Raw genomic sequence first — 25505 nt, 5'->3', positions numbered from 1 at the left:
CATGCCCAGTGGTCCCTTTTTATGCTCCTTTGCCTTCCTGTATTCTTTAGTTTGGCTGTGGAACCGAAAACAAGTTCCTAGTCCCTATTAAAACCCAGGTTCCTGTTCCCCTCTGCCCCGTGTCTCTGCCCAGCTGCGTTACAGAAAATCAAGGATATTGCGAAGAAGGCCAAAGTGGTCGGCGACCGTGTCCGAAAGCTTTTCCGGGCCGTCATGGACTCTGTTCGGCATGTTGGTAAGTTGTGGGGGCGGGAAGGGGGGTGGGAGAATGGCAGAACCCCCCCCCCAAAAAAATACCCTCCAAAACAACAACAACAACAGTAATAATTATTTGTGGGTGCGTGTACAGAATGCAGGGATTTATGATGTGATAAACCGCCCGGCGTTTTTCCCCCTTCAAATTAGAGCTGCCATAATCAGAAAAGCAAAAAAAGAGGACGTATTTCCCGACTGACTACTTCAAACAAGTGATTCACTGTGACAAATCTCATTTTAAATACTACACTCCTATTTAAGCGGTGATAATTGCTACTCAGTAGGAATATTCCTAGCCTTCCAACCCAAAAGGGGGACATTTTCATCAGTTTTTCTTCTAAAAGGAGCCCCTGTTACAGCTCATTAGCATATTAGGCCACACACCCCATGTTCGCAGAAGTGTGGTCATCCAGACACACTCACCTTTTGCTTCTTATTCTGTTTACCTTGTTTGTTGTCAAAACCCAGGGCCTTTTTTTTTAAAACGGGACTCCTTGCATGTTAGGCCACACACCCCTAATGTAGCCAGTCCTAATGAGTTTCTGCTGTTGGGTGTGGCCTATTATGCTAATGAGTTCCTGCTGGGCGTGGCCAACTCGGGAGCCAGCCGGAACTCCGTTCCTGTGCGTTCCTGCCCAAAAATAGCCCTGCCCAAGAGGACATGTCCTCTAAAAAGAGGACATCTGGTCACCCAAGTTCAAATGTCACCTTCAGTTCGTTCCTCTTTCTTTCTGCATAATCTCTTGACAGTGGGAACTCACTTGCTATATGAAGAGATTTCAGGAACAGCCCCCCCCCACCCTCCCGGAGAAAATGAGAAGCCTCGGACAGAAATAAAAGCAAAGGGATGGATTCAACCGTCTTCCAAGTAGCCCCCCTTCAGGAGGGACGGCCTTAGCCAGTGGCCAACAGGGGAAGCTCCCGGGGGGGGGCTTGCTGGAAGAGGTCTCGGCCACCCACAGCCTCACCCCCATAGGAGAGCGAGGGAAGAAGAAGAAGAGAAGAAGAGAAAAAGAAGAGAAGAAGAAGAGAAGAAGGAGAAGAAGAAGAGAAAAAGAAGAGAAGGAGAAGGAGAAGAAGAAGAGAAAAAGAAGAGAAGAAGGAGAAGAAGAAGAGCAGGATCCTGCTACTGCTTAGGTTTGCACCTGATGGGGGATAGGGGAGTAGGGTTGCCAGATCCAGGTTGACATACTCCTGGAGATTTGGGGATGGAGACTGGAGAAGAGAGAGACCTCAGTGGGGCACAGTGCCACAGAGTCCACCCTCCCAAGCACCCCTTTTCTCCAGGGGAACAGAGCTCTGGAGTTAAGCTGTAATTCCAGGGGATCCCCAGGTCCCACCTGGAGGCTGGCATCCCTAGCTGCCGCTCATGCCCACCCCATCTGGGGCTCGGGCATCAGGTTTGCAGCAGCGGCTGTCTGAGGGGCTAGGGGGCGCAGGGCTGCCCGCTCCAGCCTGGAAAAACCCACCCCCGCCTGTTTTACTCAAACTGGGGGGGAAATATTTCCAGGTGGGCATCCGTGTTGGTCTGACGCAGTAGAACAAATGTAGAGCCCCGTGGCACCTTGGAGACCAACAAAGGTTTATCCAAGGCGTGAGCTTTCGTGTACGTGCACACTTAAAAAGCGTGCCTGCCCACGAAAGCTCACACCTTGAATAAAGCTTTGTTGGTCTTAAAGGTGCCACTGGACGCTAAATTATATTTAAAGCCGCCCTGAGCCTTCGGGGAGTGAAAAGTACGCAGACGGAGAGTGATTTCAGCAAAGCGTACTGTATTCGATCAGGAACAAGACGACTTTGGCCGGCTCGCAGGCCGGCTTATATCCCCCGAGAAACCGCCACCCAAAACACACACCCTACTTCCCTATAGGTTATTTACAGTGGCCGAGAGTGCCCAGGCTCTCGGCTGGGAACCTAGCCCCCTGATTGGAGCGGGCTAGGATCCGCATAGTCCATTGTCCCTTGGAGCGAAGCTCGACGTTTGTCTCTGGACTTGTCTGGACTTGTCTAGACTGGATACATTACAGGGAGGGCGGGATACAAATCCAAAAAATAAATATAAAAGAGGTGGCTTTTACCAGTGAAAAAATGTTCAGGGAGGAAAAAGTTAACGTCTCCTTTTTTAAAAAAAATTTATTTATTTATTTATTATATTTATACCCCACCCATCCCGCAAGCAGGCTTTTCTTTTCCTACACCGCTCCCCTCCTTAAGGAAGGAAACCGGGACGCTGCAGTTGAAAGGGGGGGGAGCATTTAAAATAGAGGGGAAATATAAAGTGTACTTGACCACTTTGAATCATAGATTTGGAAGGGGGCCATACAGACCATCTAGTCCAACCCCCTGCCCAATGCAGGACCGGCCTAAAACATCTCTGACAAATATTTGTCTAGCCTCTTCTTGAAAGCGGTCAGTGAAGGGGAGCTCACCACCTCCCTAGGCAGCTGATTCCACCTTCGAACCACTCTGGCCATGACACGGTTTTTCCTGATATCCAGCCGATACCTTTCTGCATGTAATTTAAACCCGTTGCTTCGGGTCCTCCTCTGCTGCCAACTGGAACAGCTCCTTGCCCTCCTCCAAATGACAGCCTTTCGCTTGTTCCATCTAGAGATTGTCAGTTGCCAGAGGCACTTGAGATGATTCCCCATGACTTGTAGGGATGCCAACCTCCAGGTGGGACCTGCAGATCCCCTGGAATTACAGCTTGGCATGCAGAAAGTCCCAGGTTGCATCCCCAGCATATCCAGTTAAAAGGACCAGGCAGTAGGTGATGTGAAAGACCTCAGCCTGAGACCCTGGAGAGCCACTGAGGGTCTGAGTAGGCAATTCTGACTTTGATGGACCAAGGGTCTGATTTAGTATAAGGCAGTTTTATGTGTCCAGAGTAAGTTTTAGGGGAGGGGCTGTGGCTCACTGGTAGAGCCTCTGCTCGGCACGCAGAAGGTCCCAGGCTCAATCCTCGGCATCTCCAGTTAAAAAGGACCAGACAGTAGGTGATGTGAAAGACCTCCATCTGGGACCCTGGAGAGCCGCTGCCAGTCTGAGTAGACAATCCTGACCTCGATTCAGTATAAGGCAGCTTCATGTGTTTTTGTAGGTGTACAGCTCATCTCCAGACTACAGATGTTATGTATTGGGACTGAAACATTCCAGGACTGTTCTACCTGAGACTGGCTGAGCTTGGAGCCCAAGAAAAATAGCCCACCAGGACTCTGGTAGTACAACAAGAAGTAGTGTTATGCAGGGCTATTTTGGGGCAGGAACGCACAGGAACGGAGTTCCGGATGGCTCCCAAGTTGGCCACGCCCAGCAGGAACTCATTAGCATAATAGGCCACACCCAACAGCAGAAACTCATTAGGATTGGCTATGTTAGGGGTGTGTGGCCTAACATGCAAAGGAGTTCCTGCTACAAAAAAGGCCCTGGGTTTTGACAACAAACAAGGTAAACAGAATAAGAAGCAAAAGGTGGGTGTGGCTGGATGACCACACTTCTGGTAACATGGGGGTGTGGCCTAATGTGCCAATGAGCTGTGCTTTCATGGGTGTGGCTGGATATGCTAATAGATTCTGTTGGGTGTGGCCTATTATGCTAATGAGTTCCTGCTGGGCTTTTTCTACAAAAAAAGCCCTGGTGTTATGTGAATAGCCTATCGTTGGGAGCGGGGTGTGTTTGGATGTGGCAACTGCATGCTATTTAGACAGGGCTGAGGCCCTGGAGTTTGGTCTTGTTCTTGCTGAAATCACTCATAAAGTAGAGCTGGCCACTAGACACGGAACCTAATATTTAACAACAGAGATCAGTTCCCCTGGAGACAATGGCTGCTTTGGAGGGTGGGCTCTATGGCCTTGTACCCCACTGAGATCCCCTGTCCTCCCCAGGCCCCGCCCCCAAATCCCCAGTAGTTTTCCTACCTGGATCTGACCACCCTACCCTCCCATCCTCTGCGGGTGACCAGGGGGCCCTGGGAACCGTACTGACTTGGCACTGCTTTTCCTGTCCTGCAGCTCACTGCCTCCGGAACGTGTGGTACTGGATGCTGAACCTGGGCGAGGTGTGCAACCGGGAACTGGGCACCCCCTACCGCAAGTGCGTCAACCTCTTTGACAACGCCAAGGACCAATGCGAACAGGCCATCCCCGCCCTTTACCTCCTCTGCTACATCGTGCTGCTCTTCAAGCCCCTCTGCGGCCTGGCAAACGGTGAGGGTAACCCCTGAACCTGTTTTCTGGTCCGCCCCATGGCTGGGCGTGACCCCTGACCTCTGCTGCTAGGCCAACACTTCTCACAGCCCCCCCCCCCCGACAAGCATGACGTACACGCTCCGAACATTTTAGGGCGCTTTCACACACACGAAATAATGCACTCTCTTTCCTTTTGAATAGATGTGTGGGCCAGGGCTATTTTTGGGCAGGAACGCACAGGAACGGAGTTCCGGCTGGCTCCCGAGTTGACCACGCCCAGCAGGAACTCATTAGCATAATAGGCCACACCCAACAGCAGGAACTCATTAGGATTGGCTACATTAAGGGTGTGTGGCCTAACATGCAAAGGAGTTCCTGCTCCAAAAAAAGCCCTGGGTTTTGACCACAAACAAGGTAAACAGAATAAGAAGCAAAAAGTGGGTGTGGCTGGATGACTATACTTCTGGTAACACGGGGGTGCGGCCTAATATGCTAATGAGCTATGCTCTCATGGGTGTGGCTGGATACGCTAATTAGTTCCTGCTGTTGGGTGTGGCCTATTATGCTAATGAGTTCCTGCTGGGCTTTTTCTACAAAAAAAGCCCTGGGTGCGTGTATGTGTGCATGCTTGCACTCGTGTGAGGGTATGTGTGCACACCTGGAAGTCATGGCGACCTCTGGTGACTGACCCCTACTGGGGGCCTGGAGGATATTCAGAGAGGTGGCTGAATAAAGCCTGCCCCCGCCTCCCGACTTCTGATATTCCAAGGAAGTCTCCCATCCAAGTACTTGCCAGAGTCAACCCTGCTTAGCTTCCCAAATCTGACAAGATTGGGCTGGCCTGCGCTATCCAGGCCAGGACTAAACAATGTACTTTCAATCCACTCTCAATGCACTTTGCAACTGGATTTTAGGCCTATTACGCATGGGTGTTTCCCCTCGCTTTCCCCATGAATGTCTGTCGGGTTTTCTTTGTCGCTCTGCATTGATTTCCCTCCCTTCAGGGCTCAGTTCACCTTCTGGTCGCTGTTTCTCCGGGTTTTCCGAGAGTGCTTGGACTAGTACGTACACACATCTTACTGCAGATTTTCGGAGGAGGAAGCCTGTAATCTTGACTTCGGATTCTGTGCCCACCTTATGCACCATTCTTTTTCTTCCAGTGTATTTATTCTGCAGCTACAATTTAAAAAAAACTAAACATTTCTAAATCAGGGTGGAACGTCACGTGATGAGGGGGGGGAGTGGCATCTGAAGTTTTTAAAAAATGTACGCAATTGCCCTATCTCAGCTGCACAGTAGCGTCCAGCAAGCGCCTTCCATTTAAATCTTCGTGGTTCAGGTTTTACGCTGCATTGTAGTGTTAGTGTGTTGAATGAAAGGGAACAGAAAGGAACAGAGGCAAGGGGGGGCAGGGAATTTGACGTTGAAACTGACAAGACTTTTTTGAAACTGACAAGCAGTTGCAAAGCTTGGTTTTCCATATTGCGGAACAGTAGGGGATTCTCTGCTGTGTTACCGGCCACTGTGAAAAATGGGACCGAGGCACATGATCTCATAATACGGGGGAACATGTTGAGTGTATAGAATGCACAGTAGAACCCGCTGACACTGGCACTGCAAGCTGTGATAGCTGACAATGTGTGTGTGTGCATGCCTGTGCAAAGTGGGCTGCAACTCCACCACACTTTGCCCAGCGCTGCAATTTGTACGGGGGAGGTGTCCTCTGCCAAAAGCTCTGGAGAGCTTTTTTAGTCTTGTCCCACTAAATTGAAAAAAAAATGGGGTAGGGGGTGTTTTCGCTGATGCCCTAGCGCAGCTGCATGGTAATGCTAATCTCCTGACCTTCCTTGCAAATGTGCGTGGTTTTCTCTTTGTGATTCTTTAATATGATCCTGCACACTGGTCATGATCTTGGCAGGGTTTTTTTTGAGCCTGTCTTGTGGAGATTGCACCAAATGGATCGATCCCAAGTGATTCTTAAGTTTGGCAATTTGCAGAAGGACCATGTGGCTCAGCTGCCATTTTAATGTTAGGCTTCCAGAGACTGCCAAAATGGTGTCCCCCCCCCCCCTTTAACTTTGTTCACTAAAGCCTGAAAGAGAAACATGTCTTCAGAGCTTTAGGCTTCCCATCCCTGTGTCTGTCTCTCATTACATCTCATGTCAATTTCATTCCACGCCTATGATCCCCCCCTTTATTTTTTTGCCTGTAGCACTGACTCCCCCCCCCCTTTGCAATGGGGACCCTATCATTTGCCTCTTCTCCAATCCCCATTTCAAGTCAACACCAGCAGGGAACGAAACCTCGCATAGCTCCTTTTAAACTCCCCCCTCCCCGGTCGTTTGAATTTTTTGTATTCAGCGATTCAACAATTCAGCAATAGTCTCCTATCACTAGACTCATGCCGCTTGTAAAAAAAATTAAAAAACAAGGGGGAAATAGAGCTTGTGCAGCCTTACCTTGCTGACATACTTGGACACAGGTAATAAATAATAATAATAATAATAACAATAATAATAATAATAATAATAATAATAAATTGACAAATTGACTTTATTGATGAAAGGTCTCTCTGATTCTACATTTCAGAATACATGGTCTCGATTTTATAACTGGTATAATAATCATATGTAGGCAGATATAATTGAAAGACGACTTACAAGAAAAAGAGTACTTATTTAATCCAATTAGAGAGAACTGTAATGAGATATACTCACTTATAAAATTAGTAAACATTCTTAGTGTTAGGCATAGCCAATGTATTACTTATGAGAATTTATTACCCCCATCTATGTTATGTGTATGCGTGTGTTTTAATGTTTGTATGTTAAGTTTTGTATTGTATTCTATTGTGTTTAAAACTTAATAAAATTCTGCCCTTGGGGGCAGCTTTAAAAAAAAGAAAAAAGTGAACTAACGAGGGAGAAAAATCAATGCAGAATGACAAAGAAAACCAACGGACATGCACTGTGAAAGCGAGGGAAAACACCTGTATATTGTAGGCCCTTTTGTGGGGTGGTGATAATGATGGTTTAGTTTACAGGGTTGCAGTCAGGATTACCCAGATGATATCTGTGCTTTGAACCTTCGAAAGCACTGTATTCCTGCTAAGAGTCAACACCGTATCTAAGGGGCTTTTCTAAAGAGAACGGGACTGTTATCTATGCCGGTCTTTAGGGTACATTTTATCTGTCTGTTCGATGTATCATGCTGCTGTTACTACATTAACTTCTGTGTTTACATTTTTTGCATTGTTTGACATTTGTCACATGCTTTTCGCATTGTTATTCATTTGTAATCCTTGTCCTAATGCTTTGCTTATCAGATCTCTCGTACTATTGAACTGCTCTGTTTTTAGACTGTGTTATTTACTTCATTTATATTTCAGCCGCCCTGAGCCTGCCTCGGCGGGAAGGGCGGGACAGAAACTGAATTAAATAAATAAATACATACATACCCTGCCTTTCTCTCCAATGGGGACCCATAGCAGCTTACATCATTCTCGTCTCCTGCATTTTATCCTCACAGCAACCCTGCGAGTTAGGGTAGGTGGAGAGTGTATGATAGGGTTGCCAAGTTGATTTTCCCTACCGGCGGGGGAGCGTCGCTGGGCTCCAGGAGCTCTCAGTTGATGCGTGTGTGCGCCGCCAGCATGTCACCGGAAGTGACGCGCGGCGTCTAACACATTGAGGGCGTGGCCCCGATCGTCGGAGGGAAAACCATAGAGTTTTCCCTCCGACGATCAGGGCCACGCCCCCAACGTGATCGACGTGGTTGTGTCACCTCTGGTGCATTGCGCTTTGGGGGGGCGGAGTTCCCCCCGAGGCCCGATTCCACGGCAGCGGAAATCAGGCCTCCAAAGCGGGGGTTTACCCGCCACCCGCCCCCACTTGGCAGCCGTAGTGTATGACCTGGACAAGCTTCCATGGCAGAGCATGGCAGACTGCGTATGCTGCAGGAGGCAGAGAATGTTGAGAGCAGCTGAGAGTCACTTAAAGTGGTAAAAGGCCAGAGGAGACGGGCTGGTGAAGTGCATGAGAGTTTATAGAATCCTGGAAGGTCACATGGAGGAGGGAGATTTTCATAATCGTTGCCGCTTTCCATAGTTCCTCCCAGTTTGATCGTATCCTTACGTGCAGTGAGATATGGGGGTCTTGGTAGGTCACAGAGGCTAACCATTGCATCTGGGGCGGGAGGGGGGCAGAGCCAGTGTGGTGTAGTAGTTAAAAGCAGCCAACTCTGATCTGGCGAAGTGGGTTTAATTCTCCACTCCTCCACATGAAGCCAGCCCTAAGTGGCATGAGTCTAGCAATATGAGACTATTGCTAGTCTCAGATCACTTGGGTCAGTCACAGTTCTGTTAGAACTCTCCAGGGCTATTTTTGTAGGAAAAGCCCAGCAGGAACTCATTAGCATAAGAGGCCACACCCAACAGCAGAAATTCATTAGCATAATAGGCCACACCCCGAGAGCAGCTCATTAGCATATTAGGCCACACCCCCATGTTACCAGAAATGTGGTCATCCAGCCACACCCACCCTTTGCTTCTTATTCTGTTTACCTTGTTTGTTGTCAAAACCCAGGGCCTTTTCTTGTTGCAGGAACTCCTTTGCATTTGAACTCCCACACACCCCTAATTGTAGCCAATCCTAATGAATTTCTGCTGTTGGGTGTGGCCTATTATGCTAATGAGTTCCAACGCAGGAGCCAGCCAGAACTGCGTTCCTGTGCGTTCCTGCCTAAAAATAGCCCTGGAACTCTCTCAGCCCCACCTACCTCACAAGGGTGTCTGTTGTGGGGAGAGGAAGGGAAGGTGATGGTAAGCCGCTCCGAGACTCCTTTGGGTCGTGAAGAGCAGGTTATAAAACCAACTCTTCTTCTTCTTCTTTTAATGGTCTTTCTTTCTTTCTTTCCCGCAGTCCTCCTCGTGTTTTGCATCATTCCCCAATATATCGTGCCGTTCATACGCCGCAACATTGGAGCTCGTGAGTGCTCTGGGGTCCTTTCTGACTCACTGGCCTCAAGTCGGAGAAGCTGGGTGTGGTGTGGGGGGGGGATGGTGAGGCAGACTCGTATCTATGAATGGCCAAAGGAAACCCCCCCCCCCACACACACACACACCTGACTTCTTCTGAATGGCAATGAGAACCCCACCTTACTTGACCATACCCAGATCCATTGAATCTGTGGATCCTGTTTCCAGTCACAGCCGCCCAAATGTTTTTTGGGGAAACCCACAAGTAGGGTATGAAGGCAACAGCCCTCCCAGTTTATGCCTCTAAAGCACCTGGCACTTGGAGGTACACTGCCTCTGAATGAGGAGGTTCCATTGGGTTGTCAGGGCTAATAGGATTGATGATAGATTATCCTTGAGGGATGGGTCTGTTTTCATGGGTCTATCAAGCCCACCGTTCATTTTCAAATGTCAACAACAGGGATGCCTCTGGAAAGCTGCCCAGCACATTTGAGTTCTGTGGCACTTGGCGTCCAAAGATAGACTGTCACTGCATGTGGAGGTTCCATCTTGCTCTTAACAACTTGATCTTAACAACTCCCGGCTGAGCAGTATCGTCTAATCCCCCCCCCCAAAAAAAACATTGCCCGTCTTGTGGTCCCAGATCTGTGACACTTCAAAATGCAAAGTTGCTGGTGTGGAGCAGTGCCTCACCCGATTCTCACTCTCCCGCCCACCCCCAGCCATCTCCAGAGTGCTCGACCGCATCCGCCGTGAGTTTGAATTCAACATCACCACCGTCCACCATTACGACGTGTCCGTCAATGCCAGCAAGAGCCTGTCCCAGGTGGCCTTCGACATCATGGAGGACATCTCGCTGCGCCTGCAGCCGGTGCGGGAGGCCGTGGGGCTCTTTGGCTATATGTCCACTTTGGTCATTCTGTACATCTATGTCAAGTAAGTCAAAAGGCGAGAGCAGTGAGACACCAGGGCCAATTCCTCACAGCCGCACCATTCACTTGGGGACCAGTCCCATATTTTGCTCCATTTCACAGGAGTCGGGACCAATGTTCCCTCCAAGCTGAGTTAGTGTGAGCTAGCTCACAGTTTTTTAGCCTCCGGCTCACAGACTTTTGTCTCAGCTCAGGAAGGATGGGGCTCCAGAGCAAACTAACTGATGCAGTAGCCAAATCGCTCGCTCACTACTTTCATGCGAGTAGCTCACAAAGTAGAATTTTTGCTCACAAGACTCCATACCTTAGAGGGAACATTAGTCGGGATGCCTGAATCTGCTTTGTTGAGTCACTGGGAGATTTCTCTGCCAGAAACTTACAAGACCATAAAGCACAGTGTTAAATAGTGGGTTCCAAGACGAGACTCCAGAGACTCAGCTCTGCTAAATAGGATGCAGTTGCCACACCCAAATACACCCCACTCCCAGTGATAGACTATTTACATAACATTACATAACATCATGCCGGCCACATGACCACGGAAATGTCTTTGGACAGCGCTGGCTCTTCGGCTTTGAAACGGAGATGAGCACCGCAACCCTAGAGTCGGATTCGACTGGCTTTCGAGTAAGGGAACCTTTACCTTTAACTTACTACTAGATTGGTTACTTTCAGAATCCTGGTGGGCTATTGTTCTTGAGCTCTAAGCTCAAACTGTCTCTGGGGTGATTCAATCAGGAATGATTCAATCCCAATACATAACACATAGAGTGGAAGAGGCCATAGAGGCCATCTAGTCCCTGCTCAGTGCAAGCTCAGCCTAAAGCATCCCTGACAAGTCTTCATCCAGCCGCTGCTTGAAGACTGCCAGTGAGGGGGAGCTCACCACCTCCCTATGCAGCCCATTCCACTGCTGAACTGCTCTTACTGTTGAAACATTTTTTCCTAATATCCAGCCAGTACCTTTTGTTGTTGTTGTTGTTCAATCACACAGTCGAGTCCGACTCTTCACAACCCCACGGACCACATCACGCCAGGCCAGGCCCTCCTGCCTTCTGTCGTCCTCTGGAGTTTGCTCAATTTCATGTTCGTTGCATCGATGACACTGTCTAACCATCTCATCCTTTGCCGTCCCCGTCTTCTTTGACCTTCAATCTTTCCCAGCATCAGGGTCTTCTCCAGTGAGTGCTCCCTTCTCATTTGGTGGCCAAAGTATTTGAGCTTCAGTTTCATTATTTGGCCTTCCAGGGAACAGTCAGGGTTGATTTCTTTTAGGATTGACTGATTTGATCTCCTTGCAGTCCAAGGGACTCTCAAGAGTCTTCTCCAGCACCACAGTTAAAAAGAATCTATTCTTCGGCACTCGGCCTTCCCTATAGCCCAACTCTTGCAGCCATACATGACTACTGGGAATACCATTGCTTGGACCATGCGGACTTTTGTTGGCAGGGTGATGTCTCTGCTTTTTATCATGCTGTTTAGGTTCACCATCACTTTCCTCCCAAGGAGCCAGTACCTACCTGCCCGGCTGCCCTTAATTTAAACCCTTTCTTATGAGTCTTATCCTCTGCTGCCAACAGGAACAGCTCCCTGCCAATGTTCCCTCTAAGCTGTGGAGTCTTGTGAGCAAAAATTCTACTTTGTGAGCTACTGGTATTAAAGTTGTGAGTGAGCAATTTGGCTGCTGCATAAATTAGCTTGCTCTGGAGCCCATCCTTCCTGAGCTAAAACAAAAATCTGTGAGCTGGAGGCTAAAAAGCTGTGAGCTGGCTCACACTAACTCAGCTTAGAGGGAACACTGCTCCCTGCCCTCCTCCGAGTGACAGCCCTTCAGAGACTTAAAGAAAGTAATCATGTCACCTCCCCCTCGACCTCCTCTTCTCCAGACTAGTTCTCCAGTCCCTCAGCCTTTCCTCCTATGGCTTGGCCTTCAGCCCCCTGATCATCCTTGTCGCTCTCCTCTGTACCCACTCCATTCTGTCCACAACCTTTTGGAAGTGAGGCCTCCGAAACTGTACACAGTACTCCAGGCGCAGCCTGATCAACGCAGCGCACAATAGGACTATGACATCTTGCGTTTTGGATGTTATGCCTCTGTTGATACCCCCCCCCAAACCACATTAGCCTTTGTTGCTGCTGCGTCACACTGACTGCTCATATTTAGCTTATAGACTACCCATACCCCAAAATCTTGTTCACACACACTGCTACCCAGAAGCGTGTCCCCCATTTACATAAAAAATTGCGGGGCGGGCGGGTTATAAATATAATAAATAAATAATAAAATAAGAACATAAGAGACGCCAATGTTGGATCAGGCCAAAGGCCCATCCAGTCCAACACTCTGTGTCACACAGTGGCCAGAAATACCAGATGCCATCAGGAGGTCCTCCAGTGGGGCCAAGACATTAGAAGCCCTCCCACTGTTGACCCCTCCAAGCACCAAGAAGACAGAGCATCACTTGCCCCAGAGTCCCTATCTATACCTTGTGGCTAATAGCCACTGATGGACCTCTGCTCCATATGCTTATCTAATTCCCTTTTGAAGCCGTCCATGCTTGTAGCCACCACCACTTCCTGTGGCACTGAATTCCATGTGTTAATCACTCTTTGGGTGAAGAAGTACTTCCTTCTATCCGTTCTAACCCGACCGCTCAGCAATTTCATGGAGTGCCCACGGGTTCTTGTATTGTGAGAAAGGGAGAAAAGTACCTCTTTCTTTACCTGTTCTTTCCCATGCATAATCTTATAAACCTCGATCATGTCACCCCTTAGTCGTCTTTTCTCCAAGCTAAAGAGCCCTAAGCGCTTTAACCTTTCCTCATAGGGAAAGTGTTCCAACCCTTTTATCATTCGAGTTGCCCTTTTCTGCACTTTTTCCAAAGCTATAATATCCTTTTTAAGGTGTGGTGCCCAGAACTGCACACAGTATTCCAAATGAGGTCGCACTATTGATTTATATAGGGGCATTATGATATTGGCTGATCTGTTTTCAATACCCTTCCTAATAATCCCCAGCATAGCATCGGCCTTTTTTATTGCAGTCATTTGGTACGTGTGCTTCTCGTTTTTGTTATTGAAGAACTCAGTCTGCACCTATCCTGGTTGAGCTGCATCTTGTTCACAAGATAAGACGTTAAAACCACCACCACCACCCCTTAGTAAAACTAGGCCAGCCTGAACATAAGAACATAAGAGACACCCATGTTAGATTAGGCCAAAGGCCCATCCAGTCCAACATTCTGTGTCACACAGTGGCCAGAAATACCAGTGCCATCAGGAGGTCCACCAGTGGGGCCAGGACATTTGAAGCCCTCCCACTGTTGCCCCCTCCCCAAGCACCAAGAAGAAAGAGCATCACTTGCCCCAGAGCCCCTATCTATATCTTGTGGCTAATAGCCACTGATGGACCTCTGCTCCATATGCTTATCTAATTCCCTTTTGAAGCCGTCCATGCTTGTAGCCGCCACCACCTCCTGTGGCAGTGAATTCCATGTGTTAATCACTCTTTGGGTGAAGAAGTACTTCCTTTTATCCGTTCTAACCCGACCACTCAGCAATTTCATTGAGTGCCTGTGATAAATATGGGGTGTGTGTGGAGTTTCTAAACCTGCAGCCCCCACACAAAGCACGCAAATTCAGAAAAGGTTGAGGAGCAAGCAGAGAAATACAAACTCTTACAAAATCAATACAGCCTAAACAAGTCAAACGTCCTTTAATAAATAAACAACGTATCGATAATCTGCAGAGTGATGCCCTTTGTAAGCCGTAACAGACCTGTCAACCGTACAAGACTAGACATGATGATTATTTGCTTTTCAACCTTTTCGGTTTTGGCCTAGCCAGTGCTGACACCATCATAATCTTGTGTTACATCGGCATTTTTAAAAAGCCGCACAGAGCAACACAAAAAAGCAGAACACGTGAAACAGTGCAAAAGAAGAGGGATACAGGCCGTGGAGATTTTTTTTTTTTTTTAAGAGATGTTTAAATAAGCCACTAAAAGGTGGGTTAAAATTCAGTTTAAAAGCAAGGGAAACAAAAGGATTTTGTTCCCAAGCCCTATGGCATAAAAACATATGAGGGTATTTTCCCCCCTGGATCCATCGATTGGCCCTGTGAATTCTGTGCCCTTAATACCTGGCACACGTGTGAGTGTGACTTGGATTGGGACCACAGTGCATAAGGAGAGAAGGATCACCCCCCCCCCCCCCCCGTCCCCCCAGCACAGTTTTCTTGACCTGAAATGCCCTGGGGAGCTGCCATTTTCTTCCTTAGGGGTTCTGTATGTGTAGATGGGGTACACTTAAAGCAGGGGTGTCAAACTCATTTGTTACGAGGGCTGGATCTGACATAAATGAGACCAACACAGAACTCTCAATATATATCATGGCTCACACTGAACTCGGGAAGACCCCGGGGGAAACATAATGAGACCTGGGGGGGGGGTTCTCGCAAAGGATCTTGGGAATTGTTTCAGTTCCTGAATTTGCCCCTGAGGCCTCCTCTCGAAAAGGGGCTGCGGTGGCTCAAGTGGTTAAGACGCTGAGCTGCAGACCGGAAGGTCAGTAGTTCGGCAGTTCGAGACACGAGTGTGCTGCATGACAGAGTGAGCTCCCGTCTCTGGTTCCAGCTCCTGCCAACCTAGCAGTTCAAAAGCAAGAAACTGCAAGTATTGTTAGATCGTGCTAACAAAGGACTCGTAGAGTGATTCAGCAAGTGATTCAGCTTTATTGGAAGTAACGAACAAGCACTCAACTCAGTAAGAAACCAGAACAGTTTAACATTGGGAGCTAGCCTCCTTTTAAACATTACTGGGCTAATATAGCCACGCCTATTTACATTTAACAACCAATGAGATTGATGAGTTAAAGACCAATGGGAGTCTTTCCCTCGCAGGGAATGGCACAGTTCTGATTGGTCGCTGTTGCAGAGCGACCAATAGGAAGTTCGCTCAGAGGAGCCCTGGTTTGGCTCGAAGCTTAACATGGGAGTCCTATGAGGTGATTCATGTAATCGTTCCAATACATTACAAGTAGATAAATAGGTGCTGCTTCGGTGGGAAGGTAACAGCGTTCTGTGGGCCTTGGCGTCTAGTCATGCCGGCCACATGACCACGGAGAAGTCTTTGGACTGCGCTGGCTCTTTGGGCTGGAAACGGAGATGAGCACCGCCCTCTAGAGTCGGATTCGACTGGCTTTTGAGCAAGGGAAACCTTTACCTTTACCTCCTCTCGAGGGCTCTTCCTCTTCTGTTCCCTGTTTACCAGGGGCGGTTTCCATATTCTGCTCCGTCGAGTAGCACCTTAGAAGACTAAACATAATTTCTTTCAGCACAGACTATCCTGGGCCAGACCTCCCTTCTTCGGAGGCACAGAAGAGTACATCTGTAGGCTCAGTTAAATATCCAGCAGGGAGAATGGTGCAGAGAGAGGAGGAAGTAAAACAAGATTTGATCAAAGGGGAAATCGGACACTGCTGATGACCAACAGCAGCTGAGCAGAATACACCTCGGATGTGATGGATACTAGATGTCATGTGTGGATTTTGCTCTGTGTCTCTGGCAGTCGATTGCCCCAAAATTTTTGTAGGCATTAAATTTGGGGGCAGAAGCATAAAGGTTTTTCATCTCAACAGGGCTGGCCCAAGGGTTTCAAGTGGCAGTGGCAAATGACTTTGTCCCATCCAACCCCACTCCCGCCATTTCGGTGAAAAGTCACCTTTATGAAGGCTGCCTTCACGGGAACTGGGGCTATGGCTTGGCTTGGCACTTCCCCGCCAGCAATCCCAGACCTGGCAAAGGGGGAAAGCTTTGCCCACCACCCAGGTGCCTCGGCATGGCACCACTTCCACAACTGTGGCCGATCCTGCACTCAGGGGCAGAGGGGAGCTCGCAATACCCAGCCACTTGGCGTTTTTAGAAGAAGAGGAGATTGGATTTATACCCTGCCCTTCACTACCCAATGGAGTCTCAGAGTGGCTTACAGTCTTCCCCTCCCCACAACAGACACCCTGTGAGGTAGGTAGGGCTGATAGAGCTCTTTCGAGCCAGTTTGGTGTAGTGGTGAAGTGCGCGGACTCTAATCTGGGAGAACCGGGTTTGAGTCCCCACTCCTCCACTTGCACCTGCTGATGTGACCTTGAGTCAGTCACAAGCTCTGGCACAGCTGTCCTTGAAAAAGAGCAGTTTGTGTCGGAGTTCTCTCAGCCCCACCCACCTCACAGGGTGTCTGTTGTGGGGAGGGGAAGGGAAAGGAGTTTGTAGGCCGCTCTGAGACTCCAAGTGAAGGGCGGGGTATAAATCCAATCTCCTTTTCTCTTTTGCTCTTGAGAGAACAGCTCTGAGAGAACTTGTGACTGACCCAAGGTCACACCAGCAGCTGCATGTGGAGGAGTGGGGGATCAAACCCAGTTCTCCCAGATTAGAGTCCACGCACTTAACCACTACACCAAATCGGTCCCTGGGGACCGGGCTCACAGCATTGGCAGCAGGAGCGGGCTGGGGAAGGGGTTTGCCCCCCCTCCAGGCAGCGTGGGAACGTCTGCCCAGCACTGCACCTCTGGCTCTCCAGTCGGCTCATGTGGGTTTTCCTCTGCACCCCCCCTTGGAACTTACCAGCTACTGCCCTTTATAAAGTTTATATCTCCAGTACCTGGCATTTAAGATTGCCAGGTCTTACCTTGCCTGGGGCAGAAGACTGGGGGGTGGGGGGCTTCCGGGGGGGGTGTTGCATAGGGGACGCTTTGGCATTTGGGCAAACTCTGTGGGTTTTTTGGCCTCAAACCATAGTTTGCCCAAATGCCAGAGCGTCCCCACGTGACATCCCCACTGTGCAATGATGTCACTTCTGGTGTGATGTCCCTGTTTGGGGGTGGGGCTCCTGTGTGATGTCCCTGCTTGGGGGTGGGGCTTTCCCTGCCAGCCAGGGGGCCGGCAGCGGGCCGAAGTCTCAAATATTGGGGGTTTCCCTGGCACCACCGGAGGAATGGCAACCCTACCGGCATTACGTTTTATGGCATATGTGGCACAGCCCGACAAAGTGACATTTCTGTCAGATCTGGCCCTCATAACAAATGAAGAAGAGATGGGATTTATACCCCGCCCTTCACTACCTGAAGGAGTCTCAGAGTGCCTTACAATCTCCTTTCCCTTCCCCTCCCCACAACGGACACCCTGTGAGGCAGGTGGGGCTGAGAGAGCTCTTTTGAGGACTGCTCCTGAGAGAACAGCTCTGAGAGAACTTGTGACTGACCCAAGGTCACACCAGCAGCTGCACGTGAAGGAGGAGTGGGGAATCAAACCGGTTTCTCCCAGATTAGAGTCCACACTCTGGCCTACATCCTCTGGGTGAACAGGCCAGCTCTGTCCTCCAGGTTTCAGCTTGGTCCCCCCATAGTCTCAAAACATTAAATCTCTGACTGGAGAATCTTCCCTATAGTACACATTTACGTCAATGTGCGCGCATGAATGTCAAGGCACCACGCGGCGCATAGACAGCCGCATTACACCCTGCGCCTGCTGAGCTGCGGCTGAGCTAGGTTTTGAACGTATCATTACGGCAATTCATTTTCTCTCTAGCCGACCTTTAACCCCGAGAACCAACAGCCTCTTGGCTTTCAAATCAGGGATGGAGAGGCTATTGTGCCGCAATCGCTCCGATCTTTTAAGGGACAAGTGGGAACGTTTTCATTGAGCCAAGCTCCCCCCCCCCCCACGTCAGATCCTTGGGCGCGTGCCGCTTTTGATACGGCTCGGACGTGCCGCTGCGTTCCCTTTTGTCGCTGCGTATGAAAAGGTTTTCATTCGAAAGCCGCAGAAAGCCTATTGTGAGGCACCCCCAGGAATCAAAAGGCAGGATAAAAATCTTTTCAGGAAATCAAAGGCGCAGAGAAAGCGGACAACCGAGAGGCTCGAGCCTGCAGGAATATATAACAGTGGGCCGAATGGGGAAAGATGATTCTTGAGAGGAGTATTGGAGTGTTACCAAAAAAAACCCCCACCCCTTTGTCGATCTTTGCTCCTGAAAAATTGGTGGGCTTGTCTGTCTCCCACAGGGCTCTGCTCTACCGGAAGTGTTACTTGCATGAGGACAGCTTTGACAACATCTACATCACAAAACAGTTCCTCGAAATGGAAGCCATGAGGAGAAAGAACCAGAGGCCCACTGTCCTCCCGCTGTCTGCCACAGAGAGCGCGAAATACATCCGCCCAGGTAGGACAAAAGGGTGCCAAACAGGGCTGGCGTCGGCATACCCTACGGCTGTCAACCTGCAGGCAGTGGAAGTCCAAACAAAGCATCCGTGACAAAAATAACGAAGAGTCGATAAAGATATATATGCAAAATTGTTTACTATAATAATTATAATTCTGTGGGAAACTCTCTTTTATCGCTCACACGCAACAAATTCTGCGCAATAAAATATCCGTTTCACAAGGATTGCTTTATCTGAGCATGTAGTGATTACAATTCTTATCAATTTCCACTTATCAACTCTCGAAATAAACATCCCATGTTGACTCTCTGATACCAGAACCCAAGGTCTTCACAAGGTCTTTATGCCTTCGCCCCGAAATTTAATGCCTACAGAATTCAGGGCAGTCGACTGCCAGAGACACAGAGCAAAATCCAGAGAGTCAACATGGGATGTTTATTTCGAGAGTTGATAAGTGGAAATTGATAAGAATTGTAATCACTACATGCTCAGATAAAGCAATCCTTGTGAAACGGATATTTTTATTGCGCAAAATTCGTTGCATGTGAGCGATAAAAGAAGAGTTTCCCACAGGATTATAATTATTACTAGGAGAAAGGTCCGTTGCAGGTATGAATACAACGGGCGCTAGCGGGTGTGTGTGGGTGGTCTGGGTCCGCGCGTCGCCGGGGCACCCCCTTCCACCCCCCGTCACAGGCGTCCCAGAGTGTGGGCCTGGCTCGCGCAGGCGAATAACCTTTTACAGCGGTGCCGCCGAGAAGCGAAAGGCATGGGGAGGCTAACCTCAGCGGGTCGTGTCCTGTCGGCGCGCGGTCCAGGCCAGACGTGGAGAGGGCGGGTGTCCGGCGAAACGGGAGCTCCTCGCAGCCGAGGCAAGGCAGGCAGGAAGGGGCTGTGTCCGCCACCGCCTCGAAAGGCGAGGGAGCAGCGGCGGTTGAGGTCGGTGGCAGCGATCGTGGGGGGCTCGCCTGGCCCCCGAGGGAGGCAGGCGGTGGTCTTGGGGGGACTTCCCACTGCGTGTCACTGGAGCGCGCCGTCGCTCGCCTTGCGCACGCGGCAATGGGGATCCCCTGAGGCCCTAGCTCCTCCCCGGCCGCCCACCCACCCAGCCCCCGGCCGCGCATAGCGGCGGCCGACTCAGACGGCGAAGCGAGGGCGGCGGGGCGGGGCCCGGTCCCCCCCCGGAGAAGTGGCCGCAGTTACCGTGGCGCAGGGCTTGGCGGCACAGGGAAGGTGGACGCTGCAAGCCTCTTCCCGGCCGCCTTAGCTAGTGGGGGGGAGTGCTCCAAGGTGTGAGTTAGGCGCGACGTCCAATGGACGCCGGGGAAGGTGCTGACGGACAGGGCATTCATCCACATACTGTAGGTGCGCATTTGCGTGCCTCTGCGTCTTGGGGAGGGAGTGCTCCGAGGTGGGTGTTAGGCGAGATGTCCAATGGACTCCAGGGAACGTGCTGACAGACAGGGCATTCATCCAAACACTGTAGGTGCGCATTTGCGTGCCTCTGCGTCTTACTCAATTATTATAAGGGAGAGATAGTAAACAATTTTGCATGTATATCTTTATTGACTCTTCGTTATTCTTGTCACTGACATTTTGTTTGGACTTCCATCTCCTCCCATGATCTCTCACTTTTGGCTTCAACCTGCAGGCAGTGGCTAGAGGTCTCCTGGGATTACAACCGATCCCCAGGTGACAGAGATCAGTTCCCAGGGGCTTGAGGTGTTTCTGCGCCCTAGGCAAGGCTGCCTTGTGGCGCAGATGCCAACCTCCCGGTGGGGCCTGGAGATCTGGAGACCTCTGGAGCCAGCCACCCTTTTGCTACCAGAGGAGGGGGGGAGGCACAGCTTGGCGCCCCATCCAGGGCCCGGCGCTCTAGGCGAATGCCTAGTTCGCCTAATGGGTGAGCCGGCCCTGTCAGTTCCCCCTTGGAGAAAATGGCCGCTTTGGAAGGTGGACTCTATTGCATTGTACCCCACGGAAGCCCCTCCCCTCCCCAAACCCCGCCCTCCTCAGGCTCCACCACCAAATCGCCAGGTATTTCCCAACCCAGAGCTGGGAACCCTAATTTTCTGGGATGGCTTTACATTTGTTGCAAAGAAGGTGGGGAGGCCTGTCAGACGCCCTGAGAGGCAGGTCAGAATCTGAGGCCACATAGTACCTTCCCAGAATCCCCTTCTTCTTGGCCTGGCTTGAGCTGAGCCTCCGAGAGGGGGTGGTAGGGGGTTCTAGCTCATCCCAGGCCCTCTCTCTCCCCCAGCTTCCTTTCGCCACACCTTGCAGGAGTAGTCTGGCTGCCATACTCCAGGTGGGGCCTGGAGATCTCCTGTGATGACAACCGATTTCCAGGTGACAGAGATAAGTTCCCCTAGAAAAAATGGCCGCCTTGGAAGATGGGTTCTGTGGCATTCTACCCCACTGACGATCCTCCCCTCCTCAACCCCTCCTCAGGCTCCACCCCCAAAATCCAAAAGTATTTCCCAACCTGGAGCTGGGAGCCCTAGCATAACTTGAAGTGGGGCAGCCAACAGGGCCCAGGGCCTCTGGCAGGGGCCTGCTGCCGTTGACACCCCACTCATTTATTTGCTCCGCCGTGTCCCCAACTACACACACTGCCCACTGCTACTGGGGAAAGGGCGGCAGACCATGGTGAGTGCGGGCAGTTGGAAGAAACACACAGGCAGGTGGGAGGCATATGAGTGGGGGGGGGAGGAAAGGAGGGTGTGTGGGGCTTGAGGGGGTAGAAGAGGGGAGGCCCTGGGAACGCTGCCCAGGATCCCTCAGAACTTAGAACCGGCCCTGGTTGCCAACGTCCAGATGGGTCAAGTAACGAATAAATATGCACTGCAAGAAACTTTTGTAAATTAACGTGTTCTATTTATAACTATCTCCCTTATATATAAAAGCCGAATGGTGGTGGCACTTCTCTAGAACATTCCACACGCTCCGAAATTGGTTGGCGCCCTGGTGTGTCACTCTGAATCTGTCCCTATCCACTGGCTGCATTGCTTGAGTCTCGCCTCCAACATAAACAGTTTGCTGTTCCTCTCCCCCCCATAGCCAGTCAGAACACAGAGATTATTTGCATATGCAGCCTCATTGGCCTTTGCCTCAGAACACAGAGGTCGTTTGCATATGCAACTTGATTGGCTTTTGCCTCTTAACATTCTAAACAATTTGCTGTTCTGAGGTAAAATGTGTCCAATCTCCAGGGCTGGAGATCACTCAGAATTACAACTGCTTTCCAGATGGCAGAGATCAGTTCCCCTGGAGAAAATGGTGGGCTCCTTATAAGCTGCTGAGGTGGCCCCCGTATGACAGCCAATGTGACGTAGCAGTAAGGGCTTCAGAGCATGGGAGAGGCTGCAGGTGTGTGGGGGGTGGAAAGCTGAAGAGTGAGGGGGAAATAAAGGTAGGTGGATGATTGGCTGGGAAGGAAATAGGGTTGCCAACTCCAGGTGGGAAATTCCTGGAGATGTGAGGGATGGAGCCTGGAGAGGGTGAGGTTTCAGGAGGTGTGGGGCCTTGGACAGGTACAAAGCCGTAAACTCCACCCTCCAAGCCAACCATTCCCTTATGGAGAACCATCCTTGCCAATCTCCAGGTGAGGGCTGGAGATCACTCAAAATTACAACTGTTCTTTAGGTAGCAGAGATCAGTTCCTCTGGAGAAAATGGTGGACTGAGTGTCATTATACCCTGCTGAGGTCGCCATAGCAAATTGACTCTGAGTGTCCAAGGCCGGGGCACCCACCCAGAGCCTCTTTCTAGAGCTCGTTGTATTTATTTCCACAATGGGCCTTTTTCCTAGTCATTCTATAAAGTGTATAGTGTGCTATTATAACATTCTTGTCAAGTACATACAGGGTGCGGTCAGATGGCGTGCTGGGAGCAGTTTAAATTGCTCCGGCCCTGATGCGGTCTTTTTTAACCTGGAGAATCGCAATCACACTCCCCTCCTTGCTCCGGATCGCTGTGCAGCCATATTGCTCCCTGCCATCCACAGGCAGGAGCATGCGTCAGTGTTGTTTTTTTCTCTCTTAGTTTGGGCATGCGCACAGGCAACCATCTGTAGAGCTAAAATTTTCGTGTGTGCACAGAACAGCGATTTCCACTTCAACCCGACTGCTGTAACACTTCCCAAACTCGTCTAAACGCGAAAACTAGGCACCGTTTAAACATTGTTTTTAAAAACACAATGACCTCCGCTTATGCGCACACCGCCAACGCTTTTTAAAAAATGACGGGCGAAAAGCAGAAGCCTCGGGCAGCTTTCAAGCGGGGAGGGGGTTTAAACCGGAAGTGGCTCGACACCGCATGACAAAGTGGCTCGATCTGTTTTTTGAGGATCACGAAACTGCGGAGGAAATCGGGCGAAGCCGCGGGTCAACATGCAGCCCCGCGGCTTCGGGTGTGAAATTGACCGATCGTTTCGGGGCAAACGGCGGCGCAACAACGAGGCAGCTCTAGTGCAAAATCAGCCATACTTTCTCCTCACTTAATTCTGAGACACAGTTGGGTGCTTCCACACACACTAAATGAGGCACTTCCGATCCACTTTCAGCACCGTTGCAACTGGACCTCTGAGTGTGTGGAAGCGGCAAGATCCACCTGAAAGTTGTCGCTGAAGGGGACTGAAACGGGACTATTTAGCTTGTCGGTGAGCGCCCAGTGTCTTTAGTGGTAGAAAATGCCGTCAAGTCACAGCCAACTTGCGGCAAGCCCGTAAGGTTTCCAAGGCCAGAGACATTCAGAGATGGTTTTCCATGGCCTGCCTCTGCATAGCGACCCTGGGCTTCCTTGGAGGTCTCCCATCCAAATACTACACAGGGCTGACCTTGCTGGCCTTCCGAGATCTGACAAGATGGAGCTAGCCTGGGCCATCCGGGTCAGGGCACAGCGTCTTTAGGGTCTTTTTTTAAAAAAAATCAATGCTGTTTCAAATGGGGAAATTATTCTGCACGTGCTCAGAAGCAGGGGCAGGCTAACCATTAAGCAGACTAAGCACGTGCTTAGGGCACCAGGGCCAAAAGGGGGCACCACAAAGTTGGGAAATGGGTGAAAAGCTTAGTTTGTACAGTATATTGTGTTATCCTATGAATAAATTTTTGTATTGCTGCAACCTGCATTGTATATCTGGTCAGACAGGTCCAGGGCTTTTTTTGTAGAGAAAGCCCAGCAGGAACTCATTAGCATAATAGGCCACACCCAACAGCAGAAACCCATTAGCATATTAGGCCACACCCCTGACAGCACAACTCATTGGCATATTAGGCCGCACCCCCATGTTACCAGAAGTGTGGTCACCCAGCCACACCCACCTTTTGCTTCTTATTCTGTTTACCTTGTTTGTGATCAAAACCCATGGCCTTTTTTTGTAGCAGGAACTCCTTTGCATGTTAGGCCACACACCCCTAATGTAGCCAATCCTAATGAGTTTCTGCTGTTGGGTGTGGCCTATTATGCTATTCCTGCTGAGCGTGGCCAACTTGGAAGCCAGCCGGAACTCCATTCCTGTGCGTTCCTGCCCAAAAATAGCCCTGGACAGGTCAACAACTAAAATGGACTGGGTCAGTGTGGAAAGGAGGGGGGCACCAAGATTGGTCAGTGTTTAGGGCACCAGTGAGCCTTCATCCACTCCCGCTCAGAAGCCTTTTGCTTGAAGGACTTTCCCTTTCCTTGGAGTGATGCATTATGCATATGCCAGAAGCACTCCGCCTCAGAGAGCTTTTTAAAATGAGCTGGCTAACCTGTCCCTAGACAGAGTCCAAACACACTTAGCTGTTACCAAAGCAAAACGCATGGCCATCAGGTTAAACCAGTTCTGCTAAATCTCAAAAGGCTCCTTCTTTCTTTCTTAGTCCCACAGGATTAAGCCACCTCACTGTATGGGGGAAATTCCCTGAAGTTAGAAAACGAGTGTGCCAAGAAGAATAGACTAGGGTCATCCAATGTTCCCTCTAAGCTGTGGAGTCTTATGAGCAAAAATTCTACTTTGTGAGCTACTGGCATTAAAGTTGTGAGCAAGTGATTTGGCTACTGAATAAATTAGTTAGCTTTGGAGCCATCCTTCCTGAGCTAAGACAAAAATCTGTGAGCTGGAGGCTAAAAAACTGTGAGCTAGCTCACACTGACTCATCTTAGAGGGAACACTCATGTCTGCATCTTCATTTTTAAAGCAGTCTCCACAGCGCCTTCATTTAAACTGGAGTGATGCTTGTTTCAAACTGGTTCAAGAAATTTCTTCAAACCTGGTCGATTCAAGTTTTCACCCCCGACACACTCATTTTCTTTTCTTTTTTAAAAATAAAATTTATTTTAAAATTTTAAGGGGATACAGAAAGAAAAAAGGAATAGGAAAAAAAGCACAGGGGATATAATTAGCAAAGCCATAATGTAAGGGCAATTTGATTGCTTTATCAGAATGCATGTGTGTATGAAAACAATATACAGCATGATTTCTTAACAAATATATAACACGATAGACACGCTCATTTTCAATATGAAGGGGATTTTTAATTTTTTTCACATGGAGAAACATACACTTATGTGAGCTCCCCCCCGCCATCTGAAGTGTCACTATCCTGCCACAAGATTGACCACACCAAGGAGAACTTGTTCAAATTGAATCCAGTGAGGAAGACTCTGAGACAGGAGCTGTCTTCTTAGCAGGGCTATCTTTAAGCAGTAACGCACAGGAACGGAGTTCCGGCTGGCTCCCAAATTTGCCACACCCAGCAGGAACTCATTAGCATAATAGGCCACACCCAACAGCAGAAACTCATTAGGATTGGCTACATTAGGGGTGTGTGGCCTAACATGCAAAGGAGTTCCTGCTACAAAAAAAGGCCATGGGTTTTGATCACAAACAAGGTAAACAGAATAAGAAGCAAAAGGTGGGTGTGGCTGGGTGACCACACTTCTGGTAACATGGGGGGGCGGCC

The 25505-nt window shown here is 49.7% G+C and overlaps 1 protein-coding gene across 1 annotated transcript in view; it reads left to right on the top strand.

Annotated features, from left to right (window-relative positions):
- The window catches only part of DCST2 (DC-STAMP domain containing 2), a 66070-nt gene that overhangs the window by 7714 nt on the left and 32851 nt on the right, over nucleotides 1-25505 (top strand). The window contains exons 3-7 of the mRNA XM_015419103.1: nucleotides 134-235; nucleotides 4266-4460; nucleotides 9362-9427; nucleotides 10140-10353; nucleotides 18404-18561. Coding sequence (XP_015274589.1) covers nucleotides 134-235; nucleotides 4266-4460; nucleotides 9362-9427; nucleotides 10140-10353; nucleotides 18404-18561 — 735 coding nt within the window. The remainder of the gene's footprint in view (nucleotides 1-133; nucleotides 236-4265; nucleotides 4461-9361; nucleotides 9428-10139; nucleotides 10354-18403; nucleotides 18562-25505) is intronic.

The sequence above is a fragment of the Gekko japonicus genome, unplaced genomic scaffold (genome assembly GCF_001447785.1).
Source record: "Gekko japonicus isolate JY-2015 unplaced genomic scaffold, Gekko_japonicus_V1.1 scaffold25, whole genome shotgun sequence".
NCBI classification, from domain to species: Eukaryota; Metazoa; Chordata; class Lepidosauria; order Squamata; family Gekkonidae; genus Gekko; species Gekko japonicus.
The sequence above is the reverse complement of the archived record's forward strand: the minus strand, read 5'-3'. Positions and strand labels throughout refer to the sequence as shown.